At 41.0% G+C, this 27,744-nt stretch overlaps 1 protein-coding gene across 2 annotated transcripts in view; it reads right to left on the bottom strand.

Moving 5' to 3' along the window:
• ATRN (attractin) overlaps positions 1–27,744 on the bottom strand; it is a 148,359-nt gene that overhangs the window by 35,686 nt on the left and 84,929 nt on the right. For both annotated transcript variants that reach the window (XM_066997066.1, XM_066997067.1), the window contains one exon: positions 6,620–6,681. In XM_066997066.1, coding sequence (XP_066853167.1) covers positions 6,620–6,681 — 62 coding nt within the window. The remainder of the gene's footprint in view (positions 1–6,619; positions 6,682–27,744) is intronic.

Here is a 27,744-nt window from a genome sequence, read left to right on the forward strand (position 1 = left end):
AGGTAAGAGGCCAAGCAGCATATTCAGCAACCTAAAAAGATGACACCAAAAAACTCCAATGTGAAACCAGATTGGAAGGAAAAGGAGCCATCTAGAGACATCTAAGACTCTTGGAGATTTTTTTTTTCATCCCAGGGCAATTTGAAAATCATATGGGCTGAAATTTGAAATCATATGGGTTGGATTCAGCCAAATTCAGCTTTCATCGGCCTACAGAGCTATAAATATCCCTTACGTAGCATAAACACTGCAATCTAGGGAGAAATTACATTAGCATTTTATGGAGAGTTTTCAATTTGATAAATAGCTTATTAATTTAATAAATAATTAAGAATTACTTAAGTATAATAAATGAGCGATGGTTGTAAGTAATCTCCCGTCAGTTGGCCTCAACAAATGCATTAATCGTTTGCTAGTAAGCCTCCCGCACTCTTTATGCCATAGGTTATTTCCACCCTGATACAAAAATGTGAACTTAACCACCTTGTCTGGTTTTATACCTCATTCTTAAGCTCCTTTCCTTAGCAGAAAGGATATTTTCTCCACTCCAGGTACCCGTAAAACTCTCCAAACAAGCACACTTGTATTTTTAAATGGCTGGAAAAACTTCATCAGCACTGTGAAATGATGCATTCTCACTAAGAGAGAAGAAAATCCATCTGGCATATTAGGGCCCAATTATTAAACTCTCCTACAATGTTTATCAACATCAGAGCTGCTAGTAAAAATGGCAGTTTTAAATGCCAAAATATACAGCAGCTCGAATACTAATATGCTTTAACATATATAGGTCGGTTAATAATTTCAGAAAGCACTGCAGTGATTACTAGAAACACATCCCAAATTATTTTGATAAATTGGAAGCTATTTAAGTGCTATCCAAAAGAAACTTTTAATGTGCTGGAGAGTTGTAGGACACATTTTCAACTACTCAACGCGTTAAAGCTCAGAATAATTGGAGCAAACACAAAATGCTGAAGGAATTGACCATATAATGATGCTAGGCGAGACCAGCCTGGCTGAATGCCTCTTATTACTGCACGCACAGGGTTTGCGCCGATGGCCTCTGCCAAGCAGCTATCTGCAGCCAACAGCAAACCAACAGACCCGATCTAGGGACTAACGACATTATCTTTCTGCTGAAGACAGCACCAAGGTTTAACAAGCCACAACCCACCTTATTTATTTGCAGCAGGTGGTATTTTTTCTTTCACGTCCATTTTTTTTAATCTACATATGCTCTAGCACAACCAACCTGACACCCTATAAAAACCATGGCAGCTACCACTGTCATGGGATCAGTTTAACTACAGTTTTGAGGTCTTATTGGAAAGCAAGTATCAATATATGCCTGATTTTTTTTTTATTGAGCTTCTTAGGGTTCAGATTTGCAAGCCCTTCCACGCTTTTTTCACTAAGGGCATACTCTTAATTAAAGGGAAAAAGTAATCGTGCAAGTCTAAAAGCTGGAGTTTCAAGTAAACACACCAAAAATCCTGAGGTCCATGATGAAATTGGAGTGGAAAATAATGTTTTCTTGACCCTTATTTTGAAGTTTTTCTCCTCGTACTAATTTCAGGTATGAGAACAACCTACTCTGAAGGCAGGGATGTCCGAGCAGGTTGTAGGTACAAGAGGGACCAGGGCCCAAGCACGGCGTTGGCCCTATCGACTCCTTCCAGTCTCAGTTCCCCAGTTCTATAGTCAACTGACCTGGTCATCCCCTTCGCTCAACTCATTGGAAATAGCCAAATGAATGACTGCTGAGAGCTATGTGCCTCACTCTGAAGTAGACACCGATGTCTGGTAGCCGTTCTTTGGTGTCTATCACCTGCACTGACTAGAGTAAGAGCTTGGACACAACGCAAACACAAATCTAAATTAAGTCCTAAAACTATAAGCTAAACCCCACTGAATCAACAGGTTTAAAACCCAGAGTGCTTATATCACACCCCAAATCACTACGTGTCACTGCAGGAGGCTGTAGAGGCCAAAAGCGTAAATAGGCCCTATAATAATGGGAGTAATAAATGGAGGAGAGACCTGATGGCCCCTCTGCTGATCTGGGTGTGACCATGGCAGAGAACTAACCAAAGAGAGATGAAAAGAACAGGGAAAGAAGAAAGTTATGGAAGGAAAATTGTTAACTTTCCTCATCTCGTTAGAAATAATTTTCAGATCTTCCCAATCTTTTCCTTTTCCTTACATGAAATAAAAGGTGATTCAGACTGTATCTTAGGCACTTCCTGCTGCAGAAATAAACTATTTAATAAGCAAAAAGAGTAAATAAAATATCTGCAGCATGACTCCAGGTTTGAGTTATTGCAGCAGGCCATTCCTGCTTATTAAAAACACTGGACAAATGTTTACAGCTGGAAAAAATGATATACAGCACCTTAACCCACCTGCGTGACTGCCATATGGAGACAAATACTGCTCCCTCTGAAGTTTTTCTGACCAAGAACACTTCAAAGTCCAATTATTCACACCGAAGTAAAATTATACAATTTGATATTCAGACGTCGGTACAGGCCACAAGTGCTCATGTCATGCTGTGACACCGTGAAAACACAGAACTTGGAACTTCTTTCTTCCATTTGTGAAAGAGATCCTTATCTCTAACTCCTTGTAAGACTACAAAAGGACTGGAGGGAGGCAGCAGTGAGCACCCCAAGGAGGATGTTTCAAGCATAAATATGAAAGGACAGAGCAGACAAGAAAAAGGGTGAACTGTGCACGAGGACACAGAGCAGAAACACAATACAGAACATTGATCATAAATCAATGTAACAAAGCCCAGTGTGGGCTCTTATGGAAGGGTAAGGTGATTACAATTCACAAAACCCCACAGAAAATCAATTATACCCTCTCATGCTCTCACAACCAAAACAGCCAGATGCATGTGGCCTGCTGATCTGGCCAACGTCACTTATGTCCCACACAGAGGACAGGGGATGCTGGCTGGCAGGTCCTTGCTCTTTCTCCTGGTGTCTTTCCTGGAGACAGCAAGCCTGGTTCGCAGGTCTTTTATACCACATAGGGCTCAACTGCTTCTTTGGCAGGGCTGTTTGGCCTTGAAGTTTTGCTTACTTCACTCTTCAGACCTTTTAGGCAAGTTGGTGAATGCCTCTGTCTCCTTGCTTTGAGTTTCTTAGGGCTGCTACACTAATAATACCCCTGGTTTTGGAGCACAGGGTCACCTCCTGACAAGTTGTCTGTGATGCACAGGGGTCACATGCGTGATCCCCAGCTGCTTTACAACCAAATCTGTCACCAGTTAGAACAGAAGCCGTGCTTTCTGCTCCTGTCTGCTGTTTCTTCTGGTGCTTACACACGCTCTCCATCCTCATTTCATTCAAATCAATCTTAAATATTTATCTGATAAGTCTCTACAGAACCGGCCAACAAAGCACAGAAGCACAGAAAAAATTCAGAAGCAGTTTTTTAAAATAGAAAAACAGAAAGGAAAAAAAAGGATCACTGGTCAGCAATATGACTTTAGAAGGCCACTGATATTCTGACGTCTTTTGTACACAAAAGCACACTGGTGAAAAATCCGTATTATAGATTGGTGTGATGGCATACAGGGATTTTTGGAAGTTGAAGAAGCACTGATACTAACACAAGCATTTACTAGAGACCATCAAAATAGCTCAAACTTTCTGTCGAAATAAAGCAGTAGAAATTTTATAATAAAGAGCTGTATTATTGAAAGCAGGGAGAAGGAAACAGAAAATAACACCGTTTGCTTGCAATTCATTTAGATTTACAAAGGTCAACCACGGTTATAATATCATTTCTCCTACAGCTCCAATTATAATACAATATTAATGACCCTGCAACTTCACTGTTCTACCCAACCTTTATCCATTGACATTTTCTTTGCATAAAATAAGAAATTATTGTGTTGCAAAATAAAATAATGGCAATATTCAGCCATAGAGCTGAACACTGACTCCAGAAGGAGCCCCAGAAGTGTACCGGCACCTCTAAACGTGATGCACACCCTCCTCTGACCCAGAGCAGCACAGCTCTTAAAAGGAAATCAAATCCAGCAGCCACATTTTGTCCTGCTCCACACTGACTTTTAAATGATGCCATTTAAAAGCATTGCCAGGTTCCTGGCTGCTCTGTAACTTTGTGAGCCACACAGCAAGTCAGGGTTCTGCAAGAGCCTTTGATACTCCATAAATTAAGCAGCGCTGGAGATAAGCAATGTAGCTTGCACTCCAGTGCCTACTGGAAGGACTTGCATGGCCTGAATCATCACAAATGTCAGCAAACAGAGAATCTAAAACTCCCGTTTCCCTGCATGGCTCCCCATGCACCTCAAGGCACAGCTGTTCCTTCTGGCAGCACAGCAGAAGAGCGTGTTTAGGATGGGGTTACAACAAAGCATCCAGGGTGGCTTCTGTGAGATGGAAAATGTGCCACATCAGCAGCAGCACACGAAAATTTACATAAATGTTACTTGCAGAAAATTTACATAAATGCTACTTGCAGAATGGCAAAATGAGGCAATACTCTTAAACATGGTAACAAAGCCATTCTAAACATTCATTTAACAGAACAAAGTCTGGTTTTGTGTCCATGGCATCCAGAGAAGCAGTATGTAACCCAGTTTCCAGATTAGAGGTGATCTATATCTCAAAGGTGGTTATACCAACGTTCTTTAGGCTTTGCAAAAAGCATTTTCATTGCCTCTACTCAGCGTGCGAATTTTCAGCCACCTCTATCTCATTAGCATCACAGGGGGCTATCAGATATTACTTATTTATACTTTAACTTGGATTCAACTGTGATTATGAAATGTACCCTAGAGCATTAAAAATACAAGAGTTTCAATCATTTCCCCTCCAAACAGCAGAGATGAATCATGCCGTTCTACTACACCGGTTATTCAGCAAGTTAGAGTGAATGTAAAATGAAATACGGGGGGAGGAACTTAGCAGTAGTTACAATTGAAGAATCAAAGAGTTTCTCATGTATTATAAATGTGTGGCTGGAAAACACCAGTAAACTGTCTTCTCCCTAATACACACATTCTTACTCCTCTGGGATGTGAAGATGTTAGCTAAGTAACACTGCAACATCACTTCTCAAGGAGATCCATGTGATAGCAGTGGAAGAGGGAAGGAAAAATCACTGCTGACTATCTGCGGTTTACCTAACTTCTGTATTTTCAACTGCGTGTGCTAACTGAGATATTTAACGCGTATATCTTCTACTTCAAACTGTGGTTCTCTTCTAATAATAGAACCGGAGGAATTGTTCACAGTGAAGAGCTTCAAACTCTCATAAGCAGGTGGACCTGGGTCTATAAAGAACTAATGACTAGTTTGTAAAGCACGGATCAATCATGTGCCATTAAAAAGGAACTGAACAACCAACTGCTTAGCTATTAGTTCTCCTTGTAAGTAATTAGGCTGCCACAAAGATTTTTAGGAGAGACCTTGACTGCAATGGATTCAGCAGAACAAGCCCTTAAGTCTGATCCAGGAGTAAACATTTATTGCATATCAATGCAAGCAAGGTGGCAGCTCAAACCCCGTGTTTACCTGGGATTGTATTAAAAGCACACTCCACGCTGTAAAAGCTGCATACTAGATGAAAACATTTGATACAAACTACTTGTCTGAAGGACCCATCTGGAGCTCCTTGCTTTAATTAAATTTAGCATGGAATCTAAAGCAAGATATTATTCACATCGCTCACTTCAAAATGGGCATGATATTGCCTAGTTCCAAACAGTTTGTAAGATCTAGACTAAATAGACATGTCTATCTCTCCTGTGGGAGTCCTCCTTATTGATCAATTATTGTTTTTATACTTGCGGAGCAATAATTGCTTTATATTTCCGGAGTAGTAACAGTTCCTAAAACAGAGACTAACACATCGGATTATGAAACCTTAAAGAGACGGCTTGCTGTGCTTCAGGGGACATTTAACCTCTTTGTTAGGGATATACTGTTTTGGAGGATGGAAGAGGAAACAAGGACTAAAATTACTTCTGCGGGTTTCACTCCTACAGAATCATCAATTTACTTCACACTGAGAAATGAACTTTACCAAGCGGTTCATGAGTGACAGAAGGGTGTTTGGCTTCAACTGTGTTAAAATTACGTTAAGCTAAATACAAGCATACTTCTCCGAGTTCAGTTTGAAATCAAAAGGTGCTACCTATAGAGTCAGAAATTAGTCCACGTCTAACTTTTTGCAAAATCGCTTCTTTAATTTATATGTTGTGCCTGACGATGTGTGAATATCTACAATTTCTCTAAATCACTTTGGATTCGTATGATGTAGGGACTTAAAAGGTGTCCTTACACCATTTTGAAAATAGCTTCTGCAATTCAGAAAGCCTCCCACCTTCCTCTAACCTCCCTTTCTTTACAAGCACAAGACAAGATGCATCTGTAAAGATGGGCAGACAATTTTCTGAACATAATTCCTAATTAAATGCTTTAAACGTAGCAGGAATTTCCATTTTCTAGGCTGTCATGTAAGCAGGATGTTTAATTAAAAAAAGAAAAACAAAAAAAAAACCACTATGCTGAAAAACAAAAACCAAAGATCTTTCCTGAAAAAGAAACATTTAGGTGTCTTAAACGAAAAGTACCTGAAAAATGTCACAAAGAACTGTACCAGGTCCATAAAGTTGCTGTGTTGTGAGAACGCAATCTGCAAAAGAAAAGCAAATGCTTTCTATTAGTTACTGAAAAGTAAACATATTTAACATGCACTTGTGCTGGGATAAAAAATTACAATGAAATATGTTCTTTACTTAGGTTAATTAACATTTCGAACACTGTTTTGAACAAGCACTGAAATATTCTGAGGGAAAAGAAAGCAAATTACTACTTCACATTATTTTAAATCATATATACCCGCCCCAAAAATAAAACCACCACCTGAACAAGTAACATCTCTCTCCCCCAGCAACGTTCAAGGAATAGTCTTCAGTGCATGTTAACCACCTTGGAGAAAACACCAGTCCAAAAAAATTACAACATGAAAGTTTTAAAGAGCTAAAATAGAATAGTATTTGTTGTATCCACAGCAATCCAAAGCACAGCATTATATGAAGTTCAAAAATCATGCCCCTATATCCAAAACAATATTCTTACACCAAAATCTCCTTGAATAAATAACTTACACCCAGAGCAGCAAAAACGCATGAAATACAGAAGATAATAGATACTGTAAAAACAGCTATGGCATTCATCTTAACTCACTTCCCTGCAATCCACTCAAACTGCAAAGAAAAGTGAAAAACAACTGAGTATTTTGGACAAAAAACAGAGGGAAGAAGCGAAAAGGAAATTGGGAGGTGGTTAGAGGCAAAAGGAAAGATTAGGGAGCCTGGTTAAAAATAACAAAGCAGAGGGGAGGCAAGCCAACAGAAAGGCAACTTCTGCAATATTAGGAATCAGAAGGTCTTTCCAGGTACCTCCTATTTCCTCTGCCTATCAATCTCAGCACCACAACAGGAAATTAACTCTTTCATGAAGTATCTGAATTTATTTCAAACCCAAACTGAAATCTGCATTTCAGTTACAAAAGCTTTTAATGGATAGTAAATTCACTTAAGGCATCTTCTTTTTTTTTCTTTCTTAATAAACTGCATGATATGGTATTATTAGCATAAATCTCTCCTCCCAGCAATAGTCACCTTCTAAAAATCATGAATATATGCAAAACGAGTTATTGGTTGAATTTCTGTTGCTCAATAACACCTTCTATTATCATGTTTGCTTCAAATACCCATTGCGTCTTGGTACAGAAGCTGACCAAAATCATTTTCTCATAAATATACTGAAATACTCTTAAGTTGAAAGCTCCTTTGCAGTGCATAACTTCTGTTCTGCTGGAAAGCTAACTTAAAACCTGCAGACCAGATGCTTGCGATCTCAATACTACTGCCTACAAAAGGCAAGAAAACAGTTTGTTGCTTTTTTTTTTTTTCCTTATAAAGTGCTTCCAATACTTTCCGATTAGAAAAAGGAAGGTGAGCATGATTTCACTCTTTATGTTAACAGCTGAGTATGGTAACCGAGGTGGTTTTGTGTTTGCATAACTATCCTGGCATTTCTTCAAGGCAAAGATATTTCTTACTAAAATACCACATCCCAAAATACAAACACGTAATATTTCCAGCATATAGAAATAGGGGCTGAGAATAACTATGATGTTGACAGACAGGCAAAGAAGCATTTCCAAAGAAAGACCATTCTGTGTATCAACAGCTTGTATTTAAACAGCTTGTCTTAGAAAAAGAAACTTAAAAGTACAAAAGGAATCGTTAACGAGCGTGCTCTCTGACGATGACCACTTAGGACCTGTTTCTGCAATGGAAACCAAAGCTTGCTCCAACCACAATGTGAAGAAACAAGTATATGCTTATTTTAAAACAGGACAGATTCTACAGAAGACTAAAAAGCTTAAGTGCAATTCAAACTACATTGTGCTACTTAACGAGGTTGGGAACTCAACTCTACGCTGTTACCAGAAAAGGGTTCCCCATTTTATGGCAGCATAAGCATAGGAAGCAAACAGAGAAGGAAGACCTGGATTTGTTTCATGGAGAAGCACTGTACATGCTTTATCCATGGTGTTTCTTTTGCCTACCTGTTGGAGCTCTTCTTTTGCAAAGACCATCTGAGGATCTGTACACCACGCACAGATTTAAAGAACGCCTAGGTTGGTTTCTGCAATTTACTTCCCACAAGCTGAAAACACTTTATGCTATTAAACCTGACCAATCTGTGTCACGGGCAATTTAGTATCATAATTGTTAATGGTTTGCTTACTTAAAGCTTAATTTCCCCTAATATAATCTGTTCCTAGGACTTAATTAATTCAGTTACACAGAAAGTTTGGTTAGAAATAGTCATTATAACTAAACTGTTCATTCTGAATATACGGAAAATACGGCACAAATTTCTTAGCAGTATGGATTTTTAATTAAGTTTAGACAACAGTAGAAGATTCATTTGTCCATTTTCAAAAACTAATTCTGTACCAAAGGGAGAAGCAGTGTAAGTGCAGGAAAGCACGGCAGTTCACAAAGGAGGTTTGGAGAGCCTCCCCCAGGCACAGAGCAGAACTTCAGCGCTGCCACCAAGTCAGGATCGCCACCTCCATCACAGACGTGGCCTTCAAAGACCCTTCTTTGAAATAATACAGTATCCTTAAATAGTGAAGATCAAATTAGTCCAGAAATCTATTGATTATGTTAATTCCAGAGAATATTATAAAGCTTATATTTATATGATCTGGAAAGGTACCTGAAAAGGCATACCAGCTTTAAAATCATTATCGTGATTTTTCTAATGCCACATCGTCATCATAGAAATGTGGCTACTTTCCACATGAATACAAGGAGCTAGCTATATGGACTGACAAATCTGCAAATTAAGAGCTTTACTTTCTTTATCATTTGATTAACACTGAATAGGAAGCCAAGAAGGAGTTTTGTCTATTTCTACCAACCAACGTCATCTAAAAACTGCGGCACTCTGGAAATTAGTACATACCTATTTCAAAGGAATTACAGCAAAGTGCTTGGCCAGAACACAGTCTGTGTAAAGGAAAAGCAATTTGAACCCAATTGGCATTGCAGTAACAGCTGGTATCTCAACCTCATACTTCTGGAGTGAAACTACAGCCCAGGATTGATAGAGTTTGACAAACAAATTGGGATGATTGCATACGAGGAATTGGTTTGCATTAGTAACACAGTTAGTGCTCCCCGTGAAAATAAACTTCAGAAAAGCTTGGAGAGAATGCTTTTATAGTTTTGGGTTTTTTTTCTTTTTTTTAAAAAAAGGGGTGGGGGGAGTCTAGCTAACTCTTAGTCTACTTTTTATTTTGAAACAAGTTCACTTTAAGCCTGCAAGTCCAACCATATCTAACGTTATTTAAGCCTCCTTTCTTTGATTTACAAATACTTTGAAATCATGAAGAAGTACTTGGATTTCATATACCACTAAGAAAAATTATTACCAAACTAATGAGAACCTGTAAAAATATTTGTTTTATTATAGCAAGAAATACATTTGAGTACTCCTCTCACTTACCTGTAGTGAAAAGAATTACAGATAAATCATCACAAAATAACTCCTTTCACTTTTGTGAGAAATTACTGCTTATTTTAAACAAATAGAAGTAGAGTCATGCTACAGATGCTACATGCTACAGTAGAATCAAGCTACAATGGAGACAAGGCAAATCTGCCCCCCAGATGCAAATCATTTCTTATATTATACACAACTTGTCCAGACGAGGAGTACCAGTCCGAAGAACTGCTAATGTACTGAAAAACATTTCCAGTATGGCATTCTTGTAGCATAATTCGGATCATTTTGGGTACCTAAGTGCTTGAGAGAACATGAATGAACACAGAAAACATTATTTCTGCAAGTTCTCTTTTCCCTGCTAACAATTCAGGATTATTTACATGACGTATTTTTGCCTTTTTCCACTTCTGCATGAAGTGAGTAGACTCACAACAGTGCTGCCTTTCTTTTCAACCCTACTTCGTATTAGGGATGAGAAAAAGTGGAACTGGAAAGGATGTTTTGAACAGGACACCCTCCCAGGAAAGTATTTGTAAAGGAGAGGAAAAAATAAAGCCTAATTAACTTATGAAACCAGAGAAGTACAGCAGAGAAGGCACAGTGTGAAGCTGTCTACTGGAGTTTGGTGCTCGTTGTGAATTCAAAAGGTTTTTTAAAGGATCCCTACTGCTAGATCCATTAACCTAACCTAGTAGGTGGGAGAACACTACAGCACTCGCGTTGTCAAAGCCTATAGGATCACACAGGACTGAAAACCATGGAAATCCAGAGATTTCAGGCTGCTTTGCTTTCTACTCAAACATAGCCGCAGCGCCAAAGTTAAGAAACAAAAAAAGCAGTAGAGAAGGCTGAAAGGGCTGGGAAACCCAAGGGTTTCCAGAGAGATAAAACCAACAGCCAAACAAGCTGTATATGACATTTATGTATGTCTTCCCCTATTTCTTCCTCAGCATTTCCACACGCTTTTTTTTTATTTTTATCGTTAGAGGCAAGGATTCAATCTGACCTTGGAGAATACAGTCAACAGTAAGAGGAAGCCGTGGCCTGAATGCCGAGTGCCTGCACTACTGTCAGAGGACCAGCTGAAAACCAAATGGTGGTGGTTTTTTGTTTCAGTATTCTTGAGTGATGCCAAAGTCATCCAAACGCTCATTTTGCCCTTTATGGTAATGATGGGGGAGAAAGAGGGCTCTTTTGCTCAAGAGAAACATTGCTGTGAGTTGCAGTTCTCTTTAAAAATACAAATACAACGTGCCCTAGGGAACACATGGCAAAAAACCCTTATTGTTCTTGGTACTTTTCGCTGGACAGGAGCAGCGAGCCAACTCCAACAGAGTCGGTGGTGAGGTTTTGAGAAAAACCAAGCCAATTTAACAGCCCAGCTCCACCATCTAAATGGCGGTCCCAGTTCTGCCGCATGCTGCTGCCGTCTCACATGCTCTGTCAACACCTTTAATGAGGCAAACGACAGCACAGAGCTAACGTTAGGAACGGGGAGCTTTCTGCTGAGACTTTTGAGCTGACCCAGCTCATCGAAGGATGAGCAGGGCAAGGTGACAACTTGCAGGCAGGTGGCTCTCAAATCTTCTCATCTACATAAGTCCCCAGTGCAACATTTCAGAGGAAAGCTTCTCTTCACTTCTGCGGATGAGATTTATGGGTTTCAGCCACAGATTACGACACCTGAGTAGAGGAACACTGAGGTATGTGCCTATCGTTCCTTTATAGCCAACAGAAACTTCACATCTCCAGTCAACTGAATCTAAGCAATCCCCTCTTCAGCAGACAAGTGGAGGTGTCTACTGCATGATCCCCTGAACAATTCCAGAACTTCGGACTATGACTCCATCTACAATGGGATCTTAAAACACCTAACACAAGCAGAAATATCTATTTTGTAGACCCCAACATTTAGGTGGTTTCTAACTCCACAGTGCATCCCTGCCCTTGGTTTCATTGATGCACCAGGAGCTCTGTTCACTGCTATGCAGGGGTAAGCCATTGACATCCAGCTGCCCCTAGGACATCTCACCTGGCCTCCAACTGCTCCAGAAGGGCATGGGGCCTCTTAGAGGTCCTACCTGCCATCCTCTTGGCACTACCTGCTCACATTTAAGGCACTGAATATCACAACACACTGCTGGACTGAATGCAGCTGCTCTTGTGGTAAGGTACACAGAAATTGGATCAAATGTAGAGCAACAAAAAGAAAGTGGTTACTGATTAATTAAATCTTCTGCTTCCAGTATCAAGAAGCACAGAGAGACTTCAAGAAACTAGGTTGGCATGTTCCAGTGTTAAAAGCTTAGATAATTCAATGAAAATGATGGGAGAACTTCACTGAATGGAAGGACTCAAATCTGGGAGTCAGGCTTACACGAACCACTTGGCTTCTCTCTGGCAAAACTCTTCCCCAGGGAAAGATTGCCCACAAAGAAAGCACACTGAAGCATAAGAAAAGTGGCACCGCAAGCTTGAGAGAATCATAGAATAACCTGAGTTGGAAGTGACCCATAAGTATCAAGTCCAACTCCTGGCTATGCACAGCACCACCCCAAAACCAGACCATGTGTCTGAGAGTGTTGTCCAAACACTTTTTGATCTCCAGCCAGCTCAGTGCTGTGACCACTGCCCTGGGCAGCCTGTCCCAGTGCCCGACCACCTCTGGGTGCAGAACCTTTCCCTCACACCCAGCCTGACCCTCCCCTGTCCCAGCTCCATGCCGTTCCCTCGGGTCCCGTCGCTGTCCCCAGAGAGCAGAGCTCAGCGCCTGCCCCTCCGCTCCCCTCGTGAGGGAGCTGCCGGCCGCCATGAGGCCTCCCCTCGGCCTGCTCTGCTCGGGGCTGAACAAACCAAGGCACCTCAGCTGCTCCTCACACGTCTTCCCCTCTAGACCCTCTTCACCATCTTTGTAGGCCTCCTCTGGACACTCTCCAAGCACGAACTCTTGTGGTGTTTGGGTGCCCATAATGGGGAGTAGAGATGCTCACCTGAAAGCTGACAAATTTGAGTAAGGGATAAGTATCCACAGCTGATCTGATAGCTAAAAATCCCAGAGAGGCAGATCACAGAAAGCAGAGAGGTCCCAGACTTAAGTCCAAATTGATCTGTTCCTGCTTGCATTAAACGCATTACCCGTTGCTCATCAGAAGCTCAAAAAACAATCTGCAACCAAGCACACTCAGATTGCTGCTTTGATACCTCGTAGTAGAAAAACTTCTGGCAAATGTGGTGCAGCTGAAGAGGTTCATATGCTCAGATTTATATTCTACAACAAATAAAAATAAAATTTCCACTAAAATTTGATTTTCACACCTTCTACTGTGAACCACGTTGCCCCTATGTGGAAAGCCAATGAAAGAGATAAATGACTTATTCTTCACATGCTGCAATACTAACTAAGCCATTGAGCTTTATGGCACAAACATTTGATATTGTGCAAATATAAAAACTAGTTCACTTCTGAACTTATACCACGATGAAAATCGATTTATATTCCAATACTGTGCCGCCTTACTGCAGTAGTCACAAATTGTCACTTTTCAGCTAATTGGCTGCAGTCAGCAGTTGGCTCAGAAATGCCAATTATATACGCTTTGTCTCCCCATGCGAGCTCTGAGATTGCTGTGCAGAGCAAACACGGGCATAGCTGCCTCTAAATTAAAAATAGCACTTAAGATTTAGTCCCCCATTTCTCTGCATCAGAAAAATTACCACACAAATCTGACAAACGGGAAGTATTTGTTCAATAAACAGCCAGGTGTTGAATAGCGATGCACATCTAAATTTAAAGTGCACTAGCAAACAATGTTCTGGGAAGTCCCGTAATTGGAACAGCAATCTCAGTTCAGGCCCTGCACACATACTCATTACAGTAACACACTACCGAATGCCACAAGGAACCTGGGGCTGGGCCAGAAAAAAAAACTCAGCCTGAGTGTTGTGTAAATACCTTAAAACTAAAGATCATCTGTTCCCATAGCCCTCTGCCACATCCACTCTGCACCCCGTCCACACACTGAGGGCAGCAATGGTCACGCAAGAGAAGAGCGATACCATAACTCAAGGCTATTGCAGCAATTGTGCAGGACAAAACAAATAAAATGAAATAAAAGAGTCCCAGCTCTTGGTTCCAGAGCTATGGCAATAAAAGGGAGTACCTGAAGTAACAGCAAAGGTAAGGCTGTGGTGGTGGTGAACCTCTCAGGTTGTGAAGGCACCAGCGGTGGTGTAAGGCCACAGGAAAGCAGAGGCAAGAACTCGCAGCCTTGTAACCTCCCTCTGGTCACCAGATTTTGGGGTCGGCTGCTGCATGCTCCTTCCCAGGAGTTCTTGCTCTGTGCCTGCTCTGAAAGGTGTGTGAACAACAGCAGCACGTTCGTGGTTGGTAGCAGTGGACTGAGAGCTGATTGTGAAAGATGGCGATAGATCTTGCCACCAAGGGTTAAGAGGTACGGACACAGCTCTCATCTGAACCAGGAGTTAAAGTAGCCTCTGAAAAGGGTTAGAGGAGAAATTCACACCTATAATTCTGCCCCAGGAATGCAAAATCCTGCATTTTGCATTGCAGCAATGAGGCCATGCTCACAGGTCACTCCGTAGGTGCAGCAGCCAAGAGCGATGAGAAGCTGAAAACTCAGGTAGAAACCTCTGAAATAGCTTCCGCACAATTCCCCTGTAGCTTTGTCGAGTTTAAGAGAACATTCAGTGTGAGGGCAGCATTCAGGATGAGAAGTAGATCCAACAAGGTCAGATGGTAAAGCTGTAAGTCAAAACTCAGTAAGGTGGATTTCCATGGGAAGACGACCTCCGAGGTGCCTTTCGATTCCCCCAAGCTTCAGGTATGATCCCTCCCCGAAGCAGAGAGCACAACAAACAAATAATTATACCTTACTTGGGTTTTTGCAGACAACTGAATCTGTTGATTTTTTTTTTAATATAACAACTCACTCTGAAAGCAAAAGTTAAAAAAAGGAAATTTTGTGCTAACAACTAAATTCAGGCAAATTAACATTACCTGAAGACAAAGACTAACAACATCAAACACTTCTAGCAGTAAACAGCAGCACAGAGTTCAGTTATAAAAAAATAACTCCTTGAAACTATTTTAAAGGTTTAGATACAGAATCGAACAGTCACAAATCTCCCAGCCTTGCATATTGCCTGCAGACAAAATCTTTACTTACCGGTGGCCTCTCAAAATCTATGTATTATTAAGCTGTCCAGCTGAATACTTTTGAAAGCAAATTCTCTGCTTGGAATTCGAAGTACAGAGAGCAGAAATTAAAAAAGTATAGAAAAGCGATGTTGTCACATTGCTTCTGCCCCAAACAGCTCACTTCCAAAGTGCTTCTTTTAGTCCGAGACGGGATTTCTGATTGCTTACGAACTCTTGTCCGTCTACATCTAACCTGGAAGCCTGATCTATAGGTTAGGTGAAAGCCACCTTGAAGCCACCTTCAAGATTTTTATTCTTGAAGCAAACCTGTATGTTGCCAGTTTTAGTTCTGCAACCTCTAAGCAACAGTAACTTCTCAACCAAGGCATAAGAAGTAGGCTTCATGCCTTTTCTACTTCAAAAGTTTAACAAGAAGGGAAAAAAAACACCCTTTGCTAAAAGGTCTTGCTTATTGAATAAAATGCAGGTCAGGAATTCACTCCTTTAAGAGGAACTCATCTGAGAAAAACAATGCAATAAAATCCCTCATTTCAGAAAAAAAAAATAAAAATCACGTTTTCCATTGCTTGGTTTAAAAGAAACAAATTCAGAAGTATAGGAGACTTCTTGAAAACCTATATAAAACACCAAGCCTTATGCTGGACCTCAGACGTGTTTATACTGCGAAGCTGTTTTGAGTTACCTCGAACTTGGCAGCAGGGACACAGCACTGAAGCCTTAGCTGGAACGTCTGACAGCTGGAACGGGCACCGCTAGCGCGGCCGCACACCCCGAGACCAGTCCCAAAGCTCGAGCGATGCTCGGCTCGCTCACAAAGCTCCAGGCAGTTTGCTCATGCCACAGCAAGAAAAGAGGTTATGATCTCCAGTTGAGAGTAACGTTTTGGTTACGGAGTGAGCTTTTTTGCCACTATGTGGGTCTTTTAAGAGAAAAATGCTGATGTACTCCCTGTTTGAAGTGGACTTGGATTTATACACTATTGCAACAATCATTCTGGAGACAAGGCAGCTTTGAGTTGCTTTGAAAAAAGTTCTTAAAAATAAAAATGCCGAAGCCAGAAACAGAAAGTAAGCCACCAGCTTTAAAACGCTCCACCCTTCCCAGTTGCAAGTCCTCAAGTTCTTCCCTGCAGCCCCGAACGCTGCTGTTTGGATGCGTTTGTGAAGGATCCTGTTGGTTGGCGTTGTGCCGAGTGGAGCTCTGCCACCATCTGTGTGCAGGATAAGTTACATTCTTGAGCGTACCAACTATTTATGGAGAGTTTCAGCATGGAAAAAATTAAAACTTTAGCGCATAACAGCTCAAAACACTCTCCCAGACCCTGAAAGCCAGGCAAAAAGATGAACTTTACAGTATACAACACCTGAGTGCCAAAAACTTAAATGGAATAAAAGTTGGCTTTGTAAAGAGCTTGCAATGTATGCAGGCAAGCGGGAATCAAGACTAAAGAGAAGAATAAAGCAGCTAAATACATATTGGCTTTTTTTATTTTTGAAGCTGCAAAACAGCTGACAGATGGAAATGGGCAAAAACTTGTGTCTTCCATCATCTCTGACCAGACAAAACACTGGAAATGTATGAAAGACAGAGCTCAGTGCTACAGTGGTATTAGTGGAGAAAGACCTCCCTCCCTCCCCAAGGGAGGAATGGTTTCTAAGGATCATACAGGATAAATCATTTAAAACATTTATCAATCTGTATCAGAAAAAGTTTGCAATATGCCAGCCTCTGAAGTCTCTACAGAAATCCTGAGGATTTTACAAAAGTACAAACAGCATATATATATATATATACATATACACACACACCTTTTAGTGACGACATTTCTTGTATTATTAGCAATGCCAAATTGTTGTGCTTCTTCAGATCCAGTGTCACATTACTGCATGAAGTGGCAGTAATAAAAAAACCTTTACTTTCTCATAAATAGAGAGGAAAACCACCGGGTACTTTGGAAAGAAACCTTGCACTGCAGAGCTCATGCAACTGCTGATCAAAGGACGGCTTCACTGGGTGGTATCAATAACCATGTCTTGAAAAGAGCTACGAAGTCAGAATTCACAGGCTGGCCTGTTTTACTCATCGAGTTTTTATTTTTTTAAGAGCCTCTGCTATGATTCTGTGTTAAAGAAATCTTAACATGAAAAAATAGCACTGCTGGGTAGGGAAAAATGTGCAACATAGATGTAAGCACTTACATTAACATAAAGAAAGAAGTTACTATCCATCACTGAAGGCTTTCTCGAACACACATTTCAGTATTTTGTCATAAAGAATATCCCAGTTAAAAGAAAAAAAAAACAACAACAAAAAACACTATACTGACAAACCGATCATGCCTCACACCCCATGGTCAAAATATACATTTAATTTAATGACACTTTGGGTCCAGGTATACAAACCAGGCTGGTTCTAGTCTTGCATGCAAAACAAACTCTTTTAAAAAATAACCATGCATGACACTAATTATTAAGGAAAAAGACACCTGATTTGGGGGTAAGGGGGAGGAAAGGGGTTGAATCTTCCCAGAAATTTGTTCCTAATGGCCTCATTATACTGGGGTGCAATAGTACCACGGCCCCCTCACCCTGACTCTCTATATTGCCTGCCAGCACTACTGTGAGTAAGATTTGTCAATATGGTAAAAACATCTTCATAAGGCAGGAAACCAAGCTTAAGGAAAAAAAGTTTCAGCAGCACTGCAAAAATGGCTTGCTTTTAACAAAAGCAGACTCGCGGAGCCATCTGAGATTCGTTATTCGAGTGCTGGTGGCTCTGCCTTCATGGCAGTTAGCTAAACAAGCCAAAAGCTTTCTGGCTTCGTCAGCCCGTGTTAGTACGGGATGTATTTTTCCCCAGTGGTTTAGCGAGGCTGTATCTATTGTTACGTTTGAGTATTCTGGCTTCTTCTATTTTATTGGTAGTGCACTTCTCTCCTCTTCATTAACTCTGCTTACCATTCTTTGACTCTTTAAATAAGCTTTTGTATTAGGAAATATATCTAGCTCTTTTGGTAGCTGTAAAAGCTTCCCAGCAACGGCCCACATCGCTCATTTTCTGGAACACATCTGAACCTGAGTTTTACATTTACATTCAGCAGTGGCATATTGTATTTTCAAGAAGAGCTGTTCAGAAGTGCAGCAACTGCAAGCAGCCAGCACATCACCACTCCGGGCCTCACGCAGAAATTAACTGCCTGTCTAATGCAGGCTTTCCTTCCATTCAAAATTAATTGCACATTTTTTGATATTACGCTTTCCAGCCTGGCAACTTGAAAGAAAAAAAAAGAAATCAGCTTCCTTTAAAGTAAGAGAATCCCTACACATCTTAACTCTTGCATCCAGAGGAAAACTCATCTTAAGAAATTCTCTCGGTATTAAACTTGATTTATTTCTGTAGCTGAAGTTTTAGAAAAGCCACATGACCAGAATTCCAATGCTTCATGAACATGTTATGATAAAGCTCAAAGTTGAAGAGTTACTTCTTCAACACACCAAGATCATCTAAATGTGATTGAGACAATAGAAAAAAAAAAAAGAAAAAAAAAACATTAATCATCTAGGTTGGAAGAGACCTCCAAGATTGGGTGGCCTGCACTGAAACATCACTTTTTCTAGCTTCAAAGGAAGACAAAAATAAATAAAAATGTGGTTCAGACTGAAAAGGCCTTAAGCCCTCCATCCTTCCAGGTACAGCTTCTTTCTTTCCAGTACATGGTGATCAAGTGTCACATTTCCAGCCAAAGCAGACGCCAGCACAGCATTAACACTACAGACCACGATGTGACTGCAGAGAAAAGCCTACTCACAAAACATCCCAAGTACAGCTCGACTTGTAGATATAAACCCCATTATTTCCACACTTGTATTGCTGTATGGGATTTCTATTGTTTTATCCAGCACTTGGGAAAAATCTATTCTGTGCAGTTCTCAAGACAACTCAAGTCACCACCTCCAGCAGAAAGCACTAAAGTTGCAACACATCCTAGAAAGGGTTAACTGTCTTTGAGAGAAACCTTCTGTTTTAAGGATTTAAGAAGCTGGTAACAAAAATGCTACTTAATAGGAAAGGGAACAATTTCTAAAAGGAGAAAAATGTCATCGGTCGATGCCAAAAATAAGAAGGCAGGAGCAGATAAAAAGGAAGCAGCTGTTTCATGTTTTAAAGTATCATTTAACTGTTCTGTTTCAAATCCTTCCATCCCCAGCAGAAGATGTCAGTTTGCCTGTTCTGAAAATCAGCATGTAATTGCATGTCTCCAAAAGTAATTACATTCAACAGCAAATTTCATCAGATTAACAAATTGATTTACGTTTCATTGTTCGGTTTAAAGCAAGCCTCTCACCACGGCGAGCGAGATGCAGTGAAAGGGGCTCAAAAGCACCTGCAGTTACATCTAAATAAAGGCAAGGGACATCACTGGCAAACAACTTTGGCGTTCCAGCGCTTTCAGAAGCGAAAGAAAAAGAACATTTTTGGAACAGAAGGGTCCCAGAGAGCTAAGGATGATTGTATCACATCACCTACAACTACTCTTAATTAAAGGTGCATGAGGCCCAGTGAGAACCCGGCAGGAAAGCTACCAGTATCACCAGCCTCAGTGTGGTTTCAAGCCTACCTAATTATTTTATCAAAGCAATCACTACTTATCCATATGTATTTTATTCTCTTTGGCCAACAACAAAGCCACTTTTTCTATCCCTTTACCCCTACTGAGAGCTTTCATTGGATTCACCTGTGGCTTGTGATTACAGAACAACATTAATTTAAAGAAAAGCTGGAAACATCCACAAGCCATGGCCAGTCCTCAAGGATATTTATGCCCTGTATCAAATGCCTAATGTTTCCTCCAGAGACGCATCAGGGAATTAGAGTCAGTTACAGACCCTGCTTTTTAACCGCGGTGTGCTTTCTTCGCTCTATCTTATTACGTGCACTATCAAAGCCTTTTAGTTAGACTGTAAACCTCAAAGAGGTAACCCCAGAGAGCATCGCCGCTTGCAGTATGCATGTCACCTTCAGGAGGTGGGGAGCCTGAAATAAAAGGAAGGTGGAAGCGTGGGATCCAGCTCTCCTCCAGCTCTTTTGGTAAGTAGAGGGCTACCGCGCTCCTCACCTGGCAAGAGCCGAGTGTACCCCAAAGCTTTTCTTGGCTGCGTGTCATCCATCACTCAGCTCTGCGAGATAACCAAACGCTTCCCAACACACATTACACATGGAATGGCAAGTAAAATTAAGGCTTAATTGAAACTGGTATTATGCTTCACGCTAATGGCGACCACCTGTTTTATGGGTAAGACCGCCAATAAAAATAGCAGGTTGGGGAATCAAGTATCAGAAGAAGAAATTTAATCTAAATCTGCTTTAATGAAGGAGATTTCCTTTGAAAAATGAGAACTTGGAAGATTTCAGTATTCAAATGCTGCTGGACAGGAACGGCGCAACATTAAACTAATGATGATAAAGATCAGAGTAAGAGCTTTGCCTGAGGATTGTGAAGTCTTTTTCGGAATGTAATTCCTGGCACTTTATAAAATACTGGCTACTATTGCCCACTTAAATAGCCACGTTCAGCGTTAGGGAAAATCAGCCTGCTTTACCCAGCCAGAGAGCCCTTCCTTACACGAACCTCAGTCTAGTTTATAATTCATCTCTGCTCTGAAATACAGCTGACAACAGCAGCATATGGCTCCACATGAACTTTGCCTACATAATAACACAGGAAATATCTACTGGCTTAAGAAAAAGACACATTTACACATAATTGCCAGCTCTGCAAAGCCAAATAGACGTGAAAGCAATCTGCTTGCTTACATTCCTACATACATTTTCAGCATATGATTGTAAACCAGTGGGAGCTGTTTTACAGGTCAAAGGAGGTGAAAATAAAACTATCCCAGAGCAAACTGTTCAGCTGCAGTGAGAGGCAACGTAGAAACCTTTTGATGCACAGGAATAAACAGAGCCTAGCCTGTTCCCTAAGACTTACAAGAAGAGGTTGTAGAAGCACAGCAAAATTAGTAGCCACTGGTCTAATATACGAAGAAAGTGGCACTTCTGAAAGCTTCATCAGAGTGGAATCGTGCTTCCCCACCTCTTGGAAATCTTCCTCAATCGCAGCTCTAACTGGAGCACAGATACGCATCTTGCTTCAGAAGTCGGAGGCAGTCACCCTGGTAAGATGTATGCCAGCAGTAAGTTAGCAAAAGCACCATAAGGCAGTGACGGGAGAGCACCAAAGGAAGGGAGCTCATTAAAGAGCGTGTCATCCAAGAGCCTGCATGTAAGAGTTTACATTTCATTTGGTGGGACACCGCACGCTGCGTGCTTTCTGTACGCACAGCGGCAGGCGAGCTGTGTAACCCGCGGACGTGCACGCGTATACGTACAGGTTAGTGGCAGTCATCCGGCGTGGCACCGAAAGAAAGCGCTGCAAATAAAAGGCTGATTTAATTACAGCACATTTCAGACCGTCCTCAATTTTCAGCTCTGCCATTTGTAACAATCTCTGCGCTTGAACTTTTGGCAGCTCCTTGTAAAGCAGCTATCAATTTAACAGAGATGAATTGTTTCCACCTTTGGGTTCACCATTCACAATTTCGGCAGATGAACTATGTGGCAGTTCGACACTTTGAGTGGGTTCACAAATATTTTCCCATCATTGTAAACAGCACATTTGAAATATCTAGAATAATTACGACAACACATTATGTGACTGAATTAAGCTATCCACACTCCATTAACTTTCTGCGTAGAAGGGAATAAAGCTTTAGGAGAGACTATATAGACCCGCAGCTCTGAAATAAATCCGCTGGAGGAACCCTGAAAGAAGCTTCAACAGCCCATGCAGGAGTTTGAAAATTAAAGAAATGTAGGCAGCAGAGGCAATTTTAGCTATTTTTCTATTACAGCCTCTATTAAATCAGGCTAGAAAGCAGCAGTTTCAGTGACTTGAAAGTTTCCCACCCATTCTCAAATACTCAAGAGTCCTGAAACAGTGTAAGATGTCTTAACGCTGTTGCAGCACTTCACCAAGCATCCCGTGCCAGCGATGCCACACAGCCATGGTGGCACTTTTCTGAAGCCCAACAGGATGATGAAGTGCCAAACAAACAATATATAGCAAATATCCACTGAGATTTTGCAAACAGCATATTTTGTATGCGAAAGGCTGTAAAATTCCTTCACCTCTTTTTGTCCCTTGAAGCATTTGGCTTATAATTAACGTTTAAGCGCATTCAAATTAAAATACTTCAACCAACACAAGAGAAAGAGAGGAGGCAATTGCCAGTTAATGATACAATTACAAACTGTTTTTTTCCTTAATCAGCTCCTAAGCATCCTACGTGCACGCGGCAAGTAGAGATCAATGCAAAAAGCTTTATAGAGAGGGATATGAATTCTGGGAGAGTACAATCTAAAATCAAATGGGACAGAATTTTCATGAAATAATAGTTTGGGTATGAAACAAGACAAGAACACAAGCTTATATTTAGTGAGTGGTAGAAAGCACCAGCAAGACTAAGCCGTAAGGGGACAGAGAGCTCACAGCCATTAGGAGGGGTGGAAGTTGGCTGGATTAGCAACTCTCGTTTTGACCCACGATGCATTCCCGAGAGGGACGCACTTACTGGAATCTGTTCCACGTAAATACCTGCTGGTTTAAACATCGGTAAAACCTGCTCGCATTAACACAAGTATCAGAGTTTCAAATTCTCACCATTACCTGCTTGTCAGATCCAGAAGTTCAGTTTCAAATCTCAGTGAGCCATTTTCATCTGAATTTAAAACCCATGAAAGTTACCGCACTGAATTTCCTTGTTCCTTACTGCAATACTCTACAGCTTTTTTTTATTGTTATTATTTTTAACTCTACGGCATTTTTTCTAGCCTAAGATACATTTTGAATTAATAATAAAGCAGTTGCAACGCATTAAGGAAACACATCAAATAGGCGGGGAGGGAAAATCCTACCGTGTTTACATGACTCGTTTAGAGAAAAACACCACTAATGTCCCTTTAGAAGAGGTGCACTGCTCAGTTCGGCGGATGATAAGGCACATTTGAGGCAGTGCTTTCCAAGCAAAAGAAGGGAAGGTGAACAGCTGTGATTTGCACAGCACTTCTAAAGTCACCGCGGCTGTGCCAGACTAAGTGCATTAGCAGAGAAGAGCTGCAAAGCAAAGAGAATGGAAATATTGAGACGTTTCTGACGATGCCTTACCTGGGTTTTCAAGAGAGCTTGGCAAACTAAGGTTTTAAGGGAACTCCGCGACGTAGCTTTCATAACCGGAAACCGTTCAGACAAGTTATTAGGAAGCGGATTGCTGTGTTTTGAAGGCTCCCTACATTTTGCAGCCGTACTTCTTTTAGAGAATAATCATTTCAAGTCATTAAAGCAGGCAGGGAAAGGCATCCTAAACCAATATACTTAACAAAAAAAATCCAAACCGAAGTGGTTTTGAAGAGAGGTGGAGCAAGAAGGAAAAAAAAAGAGCCAGAATTCAGCACTGGCAAGGACACAGCTATCTCTAACACAAAAGAGCATTTATACTCCGAGTCCAGATTCAGCAAGGCAACAAGAGAGGGAAAGAGAGACAGACCTCAATCAATGGCTTCAGAATAAAGAAAATTACGTTCAAAAATAATAATGTGGATTGTAGCTTAGCTGCTCTGCAATAAAGACTGTCAATTTCTAAAGTTTTCTTTTGTAACATTTCCAATATAAGTAAAATCACTACTTCTAGTGTATCTAAATGGAAAACAAGTCAGGGTAAGGGAGCACACAGCACATAAAACAACTATTTATTAAACTATTCAAACACAGAAAAAAAATATATACGCACACTGGCTGGATATACTTTTCTGCACAGGAACAGACCAAACAAAATGTGTACGCTGCAATATTTTCAAGTATTTCACATCAGCAGTCTGGCAGTAGCAGAGTTTCACCAACTTCATCACACTTCTTATATTGAAAACACTCTGATTTTGAAAGCTAAATTGAAACATGTTCTGTAGCTGCAAAAAAGCTTAAGAATGCAACTGCAATGAGCAAAACTGTAGGAGACAGTCTCTGAGATAAGAAAAACAGTTTGTGTCCTGGCCATACTGCAACATGTAGTTTTAATTAACAAGTCTGCTTGCCCTGAAGGACTAAATCCAAACTGCAGAGGAAATATTTACAAAAGAGCTAAGAGAAGCAGTATGGGAAAGGCCCGAATAAAAACTCTTCCCAAGAAGAAAGGAACAGAGGGTGAGTGCAGAAGGAGCAGCCAGGAAAGCAGAGTGGTCACGAAGCGAGCAGTCACCCCGTGGCTCTATCTTAAATCTTGCAGTGAACCCCAATCAAGGATCAATTGCTAGGAAGCTTTTGTCCCAAAAATCCATACCTTGAGTTATCTTCTATTTCATCTGATTGAAGATAAACTTCTGCAGAGAGCCCAGACTTTACAAAAAAAAAAAAAAAAGGAAAAGATAAAGCAAATAGGAAAGAGGTGTAGAAAGGACAGGTAGGAACACAGATTGCAATTAAGGGCAATGGAGGGCAGCTCAATCCACCAGGGAAGATTGCACAAGACCTGAAAGGACCCCATGAGTCCTGGAGACAAATCATATTATTTATTTATTTTTAATTGCATTTTCCCTTTTCCCTAGTTTTTTTTTTTTTTTTTCTCTGTGGAACCGTAACTTTTTATAACATCACCTCCTACTCATCAACTGGTCTGAAAAAATTACCAGGATGGTGAGGAGGGAAAAGAAACCTTCAAGTAAAGCAGCACCCCGGGGCGGCGTGAGAAGTGTAGTGTCAAACTATGGTGTCTTAGCAGCCAGTGTGAAAACGCTTTCATGTGGTACCAAACCTGAGAGCACAGTTACACCAGATGGAAAATGGACCAAAAGCTCAGCATCACACCAGCCAAAAGCAAATCTATATGGCTATAGGCTCTTTGTGACGGAGACGGGACAACTCTCACGAGTAGACGTAGCAAACAACCAAGACCTTGCTGTTTGTCAAACTTAGGATGTAAAACGCAGACGAGCATCACAAACGTTAAATAATGCAGGAAAAAAACTGGTTTCATGCACAGCCAGACAAGCAAGACCGCGGAGTCGCTGTGAGCAAGGAGGGAGGAATGGCACGGAGAGCCACGATGGGCTCTCCACCCAAAGGAGGTGCAGGGAAGGACAACAGAGGCTGAAGGCAGCGATGACGGTTAGCTATTGCTAATATGAGAAAGAGTTGAGATTTTCCACACCAACAGGTATTCAGAGAAAGAAGTCAGAAAAATGTCAGTTTGGGGAAAAAAATGTCGTAGGTATGAACTGAAGTGCATATGTTAATAGTAATTGGAAGGAATATACTCCGGGCTGTGCTGTTACTGCCAGGCTTCTGCACAAAAAGAGCCTCTCATACAATAAGAGTTGACGCTATTTTAGCCTTTGTTTTGGCAAGTAACAAGGACATTAAGAAGATATAAAAATTACCACGGATTGAGTGCACGCTAGCACATTCAGATTAAATTAAGGATAAAACAAGGAAGGTGTTGTAACGGAATCAAAGTTCACTCTTTTTAACAGCAAGAAATTAAATAAGACAGTAAAATTAAGTGGACCAAGGAGATAAGGAATGGGAAAGCAGCCTTCTAAGTATTTCTCTCAGGTTAAAGATGCAAAACTATTCGAAAGCTAACTCAAAACTAACCTCTAAAAGGACATTAGGAACAATTAAAGCATCTACATATTATGGAGAGGATGGGATTCATTAGCAATGTCTTAGAAGCCAGCAAGTGGTACAGAGATAAAATAAGAACTGCTGAATGTCAAGCTGTGCCAGAGCTCAGCAAACGATAAACAAAATAGCAAGAGATGTTTCAGCCCTGCAAGTAAAGGAGACCATAAAGGGAAAGTGAAGAGGATACGCTGTAAGGGTAGGCGAGAGATTAAAACCCATCAGCTATATTCCTTAAACTAAATTAGAGCTTTCATTAAGGACAAGGACACTGAACGTAGGTGCAAGGCAAAGAGCCCAATGGGAGCGAGGTTATAGAAAGAGACGCAACCAAGGTGGATACAAAACGCAAATGTTTTGGTATGTTCAAAGTCACTGGAAGCAAACAGCATTCATCCCGGCACTCCAAAAGAAATGGCACATGAAATAACGCCTCTGGTAGTAGCAAGGCTGTTAAAGCAATCTACCCAGCCGAGCATGGCACTATGGAAAATTTAAAACTTGTATTTAGAGGAGGAGGGAGAATCTACATATTCACGTTCCCAAGACCTAAATAGTACACAAGTTTCAGAACGCGTTTTGAATGCAAGACCTGAAGAAGTAAACAAAAAAATGGAATTCATCAAGAGAGTTGACAATGGTAAAGTGTGCTGTGTCAACCCACTGCTTCTAAAAAAAAAAAATTAGTTTTGTAGACCTAAGAAGTGCAGTTGAGCTAATCCAGATTTCCTTACGGCTTTCAATGCAAGGCTATGTTGGAAGAGTTCTTGGGTAAGATACAGATGGTGAGGGTTATTTCAAGAGTCACAGAGGTTAAAGGGGACAGAAGTCAGTTGTTCAAGGATGGTGTCTGGACAGGCTTTGACCTTTCACAGAATCACAAAACAGTTTGGGTTGGAAGGGACCTCAGAGCCTCCCCAGCCCCATGCGGCCTGGCCTTGGGCACTGCCAGGGATGGGGCAGCCACAGCTCCTTGGGGCAGCCTGGGAAGGGTCTCACCACCCTCACAGCAAAAAAAGATGTCCTCATTAATGACAGACCCCAAAAAAGTGTGCTAATCATACGCTCTGCTGACAAAGTTGAAGGGGATTAACAGTAAAAATATAGGAAAGAATAACACCGAAGGAAAAACTAGATGATCTTTAGGGCTGGCAATATTATCCAGTAACAGCAGCGGGATAACATTTTACGACGCTATTAGGGACTGAGAAGAATGTTCGCTCTCAAGGCTGGGAGCTCATCAGTTGGCAGGCAAGGATGTAAAAGAACGGGGTATATTAGTCCATATTAAAATGAATAAGGACTATTAATCACTGCAGCCATGAGAACGAGCAAAGCAAAATACTGCCATAAAAGAACCTAGAAAGGTCCATAAAGGATCTAGAAACACTGCTGTACAAGGAAACAGTGAGACCTATCTACGTACCCTTAAACAAGGCTGACCAAAACTGTACAAGTGAGCTGATCCAAACAAGCACAGAGGAGAAACAAATGAGGCAACCAAGCACCTGAATAACCTGTTTGAATGCGGGTTCCTCTTACTTAAGCCAACAAATCTGAAGGCTGAGAGAAGAGATGAGCTGTCTGAACACCTCCAGGGAAGGCAGGAGACCTCGCTGTCGAACAAGGAGACAGAGGGGACGTTCAAGCTTAGTGACCATGCTGGCATTGGAAAAGCATGCAGAAATTCACTGTAAGTACAAATAGGATGGACATTAGCCTAAGCACAGTAAAGCTTAAGGGACAGGAATCAG

The sequence above is a fragment of the Anser cygnoides genome, chromosome 4, assembly GCF_040182565.1.
Source record: "Anser cygnoides isolate HZ-2024a breed goose chromosome 4, Taihu_goose_T2T_genome, whole genome shotgun sequence".
NCBI classification, from domain to species: domain Eukaryota; kingdom Metazoa; phylum Chordata; class Aves; order Anseriformes; family Anatidae; genus Anser; species Anser cygnoides.